Source organism: Halichoeres trimaculatus, unplaced genomic scaffold (genome assembly GCF_033239565.1).
Source record: "Halichoeres trimaculatus isolate MK-OKI-2021-1 unplaced genomic scaffold, fHalTri1.1 fHalTri1_scaffold_23, whole genome shotgun sequence".
NCBI classification, from domain to species: Eukaryota; Metazoa; Chordata; class Actinopteri; order Labriformes; family Labridae; genus Halichoeres; species Halichoeres trimaculatus.
In genome coordinates this window covers 2,563,137-2,569,306 of record NW_027437201.1, presented here as the reverse complement: position 1 = coordinate 2,569,306, position 6,170 = coordinate 2,563,137, and the positions used below count along the sequence as shown (strand labels likewise).

Here is a 6,170-nt window from a genome sequence, read left to right as displayed (position 1 = left end):
GTATTGTGATGATAAGCCCCCCCTCTCTGTGTGTCCTGTACTGCCCCATCTTCTGGCCCCTCTCCGCAATCTGTGCCTCCGCCACCTTTGGCACGAGCCCGCCCACGTGCACCTGTGCCAACCTGGCATCCCGGACCAAGACGCTCCGCTTGGCTCAGTTCAATTGACTCGTTTAGGCAATTGCACCCTGACTCTGATCTTTATGGCGGGTCTCTTCTTCATCCCGGCCCTTTGTGGCTCGCAGCAGTCTTATCTGCTGTAAGGATCTCCTCTTCTCCAGCACAGTGATACATCTGAAGGGGTTAATTATTCCCCTAATTGTTTATAACAGTCAGTAAATTACTTCCTCTTTGGATTATTTGTAATCATAAGATTTTCCTTATCTTTCAATATCATGATCCTATGCGTAATCCTCTGACAATCCAATATCTCCTGAATGATATCATTCTAAAATTAATCGTTAAAGGATTGTGATAATTATTTCTCGTAAGGGGATTGTTTCCCTAAACCTTCTATATGAGATTAACCCCGTTTCTCCCAGAGATGGAGGCTTACAGAAGCTTTTTTTTCCAATCCAGTGTGCGTTTTTTGTGCCATTCACTCCTTATTCCATTTTCTCTTTCAGCTCGGTGACAGATGGCGAGTCCCTCTCCCCCGGGGCGAAGCCAGTCTCTGTGAATGCGGCCGCATGTCAATCACCGGCTCTCATGTGATGGCTCTTGCCAATGACGTGCCAGCCATATGGGCCTGGCATCAGAGCTGGTATGTAACCCACCCAGTCCTGCCTCTGAGGTGCCACATGCACGGATCCCCTCTGCGCGTTTAGGGGGCTCAGCGTAGCAGCAGAAGAAGAAAAGGAAGAAGGAGAAGAAGAGAGGGAGAGGGAGAGCAGGGTGGTAGGAGGAGAGAGAAAGAGAGGGAGGTGTGTGAGAGCAGATTCAGAGATTGTCTCCTCCTGCAAAAGCATCCGCGCATGCAGGGCGTGTGGATGTGATGCCCACCCGGGGAGAGATGGTGTAAACAAACCCGCTTTGCCCCGTCACTGAGCTCAACCACGGAGGTAGGTTCAACATTTTACCACCAATACTTCATCATCAGATATCGATCAGTGTTTTTTTTTTTAATCTAGATGTTGATGCCTTGGGAATAAAGGCAGAGCCTGATCAAAACCAGGGACGTTTTCTCTCAGATTACGCGTCTTTTTATGTTTGAAGCGCCGCGATCGGACAGAATAAAAACCTTTATTTGGCTGTTTTTTGTCGATCGATTTGTGGAACACACTGGTCGTTTAGTTGATGATATGGTTTGTGATTTAAGGTTTTGTTTGGACAGAGCTGAAACAGACAGAAGGGTTACTCTCTAATTTTTATCATCATGTGCTTTAATATTGATTATTTGTCCAATGAGAGTGTGCTGCACAGTAAATTACTGGGACATTGTATGATAAATAAAGCCAAGAACGTGTGTGTGTGTGTGTGTGTGTGTGTGTGTGTGTGTGTGTGTGTGTGTGTGTGTGTGTGTGTGTGTGTGTGTGTGTGTGTGTGTGTGTGTGTGTGTGTGTGTGTGTGTGTGTGTGTGTGTGTCGGAGCACGGTGGGGGATGAATTCTCCGTAGACACACACAGGCTAATTGACAAGGTATTGGTTGGCATTAATTACATTGTGCTCACAAGATTAGAAAAAAAAAAAAATCACCGTCCTTGGACTCCACCTGCACAGCTGATCTCAGAATGTTCTGGAAAAATCTGAGGGGATGTTACAGATTTTGTTTTATCACATTATTACACTTTAAGCCTTCATGATCAGTCTGTGTGATGCCGTGGATGTAAAAGAAAATACGATTCAACGAGGAAGCTTTGGGTTTAAATAACGTGTTTAACTCGCCCCCTGACTGTTTCGTGGTGTAAAAATGACTTAAAGTGTGTTTTAGGTTAATCAAAGTCCTAAAATGTATTAACATCAGAGATTTTGAAGGTCAGTTTCTAAAGTTAACGCCATGTCCTAATCTCTGACGTACTTTGTTTGTTTGTGTCTAAAGTGACTGAAGCTTAAAAATGTCAGCGTTTACTCAGGGGCCTGCGAGGTCTCTCGAGGTGTCAGAAACAAGCTTAATGAGTCAGCAGAGGCTCTTTCTTTATTTGTTCTCATGTTACTTTAAAAAAAGTAGCAAAACAGGTTAAATCAGCATTTTAAGTTACAGAAAGCTAAATATAGAAAATTCAAAGAACAGCTCTTTAGAAATAAAACATAATTAATAAATTAATAAGGTGTTCTGTAAATACATGTCACAATCAGATCTCCATGTTAAATGTGATCCGGATCCTGATGTCCGGTCTATCTGTCTGGTTGTGCTGGAATTCCTCCAGGTCAGTAATTTATAGGACAGAGGACAGACCCGCAGCCTTAATGCGTCCCTGGAGGACGCGTTCAGCGCCGAGAGACCGAGGCTCACATGAAGGCCGAGGGTTCAACCTGTGGTCTGTTGCGTTATGAAAATAAAAAGAATTTTGTGATTAAAAAAAAAAAAAAACTCTTTTTTTTTTTTTTTTGTAAATCTTTCTTCCAGCAAAGTCAAAATGTGCAACGATATCCACTGACATCATACACATTACACACCCTCTTTAATAGATTTATACGTCTTAAAGGCCTCACGTTCCCATGAGGTTAGACTTCACTTTAAATTCACGTTAGAATTGAAGCACTAGTTGTGGTTTTAAATAAAAACTAAGATGGAAAATGTATTAACCGTATTTCCCATCAACACTTAAGAGCAGTAGCATTTTTGGCTGCTCCCTGCACACTGCTCACACTGAATCCGCTTCATTGCATTGAAGATAAACGAAACCTTGCTCGTGAAAGAAAAGCTAAATTGATCTTTAAAAAAAGGGAAAATTTTAGATAAATATAAGTCCATTAATAATTAAATAACTGAGAATTCCCGACTGTTGCAGTTTTGTTTATTAGGGGGACACTCTCCACTCCACGCTCTAACAGCGCACCTGTGGGAACCTGAACAGCAGCAGCAGGGCGGAAAACAGTCTCTCTAAACCTCCGCCTGTCTCTGTCTCTTGCAGGTTGCTTGCCACAATGTTAAGCCGTCTGTTCAGCGAGGTGCTGCCGGACGTCCAGAGACTCGCAGCAGACTGGGTGGACACTGAGAGCGAGGACTGCAAGGCCAAGGACGACGATCACGAGCGCTGTCACCTCGCGGAGGACGACCTGGACGAGCCGCAGGAAGGCAGCAGCCGCGCCGAGTCTGAGATGGCCGGCGACGACGATGATGACGACGAGGGGGAGGAAGAGGAGTGCGAGGATGAGAACGGCGGGGACAAGCCCAAGAAGCGCGGGCCGAAGAAGCGCAAGATGACGGCGGCGCGCGTGGAGCGCTCCAAGGTGCGCAGGATGAAGGCAAACGCGAGGGAGCGCACGCGCATGCACGACTTGAATTCAGCGCTGGACAACCTGCGCAAAGTGGTGCCGTGCTATTCCAAAACGCAAAAACTCTCCAAGATAGAGACTCTGAGGCTGGCCAAGAATTACATCCTGGCGCTTGGGGAGATTTTACGCAACGGGAAACGTCCAGATGTGGTGGCCTACGTGCAGATGTTGTGTAAAGGCTTGTCTCAGCCCACTACCAACCTGGTGGCAGGGTGTCTGCAGCTCAACACCAGGAACTTCCTGACTGAGCCGTGCTCAGAGGGAGCCCGCTTCCACATGCCCAGCTCCCCCTTCTCCGTCCATCCCTACTCGTACCGCTGCTCCCGCCTCTCCAGCCCGCACTACCAGCCCGGATCCGGTGCGATTAACCTGCGGAGCCATTCCTACGGACCTGGGTACGAGGCCGTGTACCCCACGGGCGGGACGTCTCCTGACTATAGCAGCCCGGACTACGAAGGCCAGCACAGCCCGCCTGTCTGCCTGAATGGCGGACTGTCCGGGAGGCAGCAGGAGTCCTCTGACACGGAAAGGAACTATCATTACTCTATGCATTACTCCGGACTGACCACGTCCCGGCCCGGCCACAGCATCCCGTTTGGGCCCTCGGGCGCGCGCAGCGGAGGTGCGCACTCCGAAAACATTCCACCTTTCCACGACGTGCACTTGCACCACGACAGGGCGCCCCCGTATGAGGACCTTAATGCTTTTTTCCACAACTGAGCCCTTACAATCAGACGTGACAAAGACAATCCTCCCATGTGTTATATTGTTTGGGAAACAGAAGAAGGATGAGGCAGAAAGAGTCCCCTGATCCCTTCTGTATTCTACTGATGTCATCCCTATACTGTTGTACTTCTGTCAACGTGTGTCCAGTTATCTCCTGTATGCAGAATGAGTGCTACTGACATAAACCATGTACAGGCCGAAACATGTTACGACACAAAGAGCAGAAATAAAAAGTGTTTTATAATTGTCTGAAATGATTGGAGAAATTCTTGTGAGCAGCAGAGGGACATTCACTCTGGGACTGTGTGAGACACAGTGGAATAAAAAGACTGATCTGAAAATTAAAGCAAGCTAACATGGATTACTTCAACCTGCATGTAAATTATGATTAGCTACTCCTTTTTCTCATTTATTTGAGTCACATAAAGGGTTTATATCTGGTCTCAATCAGCCTGGACATGTGTGGATTAATTTTGTATCACTTATTTTAAAGATTTCAAAGAATTAAGGAGCTTTGTTTCAATATGAAACACAAAAATTCTATGTGAAATCAAAATTCATGGATGAAACACACAAGAAGTCTTCTCATCTTATTTTTTTGAGGCATAAATTATTGTTTCCACAACCTCTATTCTTGAGACACAGCAAAACACATAGATAACCAACAACTCTTTAAGCTCCAGCCTGTTGTGCAGTTTTGTAAAGTAAAATCTGTCTTAATTTCACCCACACATTGTGTATATCAGCAATAGGATGATGCATCATAATTCCTGTAGAATAAACACAACTTTCAAAATAAAGTGCACACCTTTTTGTTTAAATCTCACACCCCTGCATGGAAATTAATGCAGAATTTAGCATTCATGTGTTTTTTATTGAGGTTAACCTGTGACTAAAAACTGCACCTGATCAAATATGACTTCTAGTGTCAGACAAGTGTGCAAGTGAATAAAACACCTGCATAAAAATAAAAATGGGCACATTTCCAGACCTTGTTAGATATTCTAATTTCTTGTTTTAAAGATTTGTGCACAGGAGTGTGTCAGGAGGGAAATGTGTGTGTGTTCATACACTCAAAAAACAAGTCCTATGAAGTAAAAATCCACCAGCGGAGAAACTAGAATGATTTCTGCAAACAAAGAGACTCTGTTTAAAAGCACTTCAACACTTTTTGATATTTTTACCTCTAGTGTTGTTTTTCCTCTCACTGTGCTCTTTGTCTCAAAGCCTTTAGACACATTGAACCGTGTAATGTCACTGATGAGTTAGTGGAATGAAAAAGGCCTCAAACAATCAGAGAAAACAGTCGACACATTGAACACAGAGTTAGATTTGAAATCAAAGGGCTCTATTTGTGTTCCTGCACAGTGAGTGTAGTCAGGGCCCGATCATAGCTGCACAGTTTGATTCAGACTGAGCTTGTCTGATTTCACAGGGGACTGTGGGTAAAACCTCCTTTACAAGTTAAAACACCTTTTCATACAAGAAATAACAATTCATCAGCACAAATTAAAAATGAACACATAAGGGTTCTAAAAAATATTTATAAAACCATAAAAAATAACTTTAGACAGGGATAGTGCAATACAAAAGGACATGCTTTCATTTTGACGAATATAACCATATTTATGTGAGCTTTTCCAGGCTACATGAGTCCACTGTTAGTTCCTGAAACAGTGGAAGCAGGCTCCATGTTTGGACCTCCGCCCTGGGTCCCATATGTTACTGAGGACGTCCAGGGGAAATCAGCACCGGGCACTGCGGGGTGCAAACCATCACATCCAGCACTGACCTGGGGAGGGCAAAAAAGGACCAGAGGACATGTGAGCAAATTGTGTGGCAAGGTGTCACCTCACACAAATATCAAATTATCTCAGCGCTATGTTGTTACGTGAATTTGATGCTGCCAAAAAATAAAATAAAGGCCCGTGTTACTGAAGAGCTGCAGGTGTTACACAGGTTACTGCTGCCTGTAGGTTTGAAAGGAGGAAATACACACATGATGCA

At 44.6% G+C, this 6,170-nt stretch overlaps 1 protein-coding gene across 1 annotated transcript; it reads left to right on the top strand.

Annotated features, from left to right (window-relative positions):
- Nucleotides 1-777: 777 nt before the first annotated feature.
- On the top strand, nucleotides 778-4,417 carry LOC141784884 (neurogenic differentiation factor 2-like). Its single transcript, XM_074662829.1, has 2 exons — nucleotides 778-1,060; nucleotides 3,074-4,417. The coding sequence occupies exon 2, from the start codon at nucleotides 3,087-3,089 to the stop codon at nucleotides 4,155-4,157; it is 1,071 nt and encodes a 356-aa protein (XP_074518930.1). The 5' UTR covers nucleotides 778-1,060; nucleotides 3,074-3,086; the 3' UTR covers nucleotides 4,158-4,417.
- The last annotated feature ends 1,753 nt before the right edge of the window (nucleotides 4,418-6,170 follow it).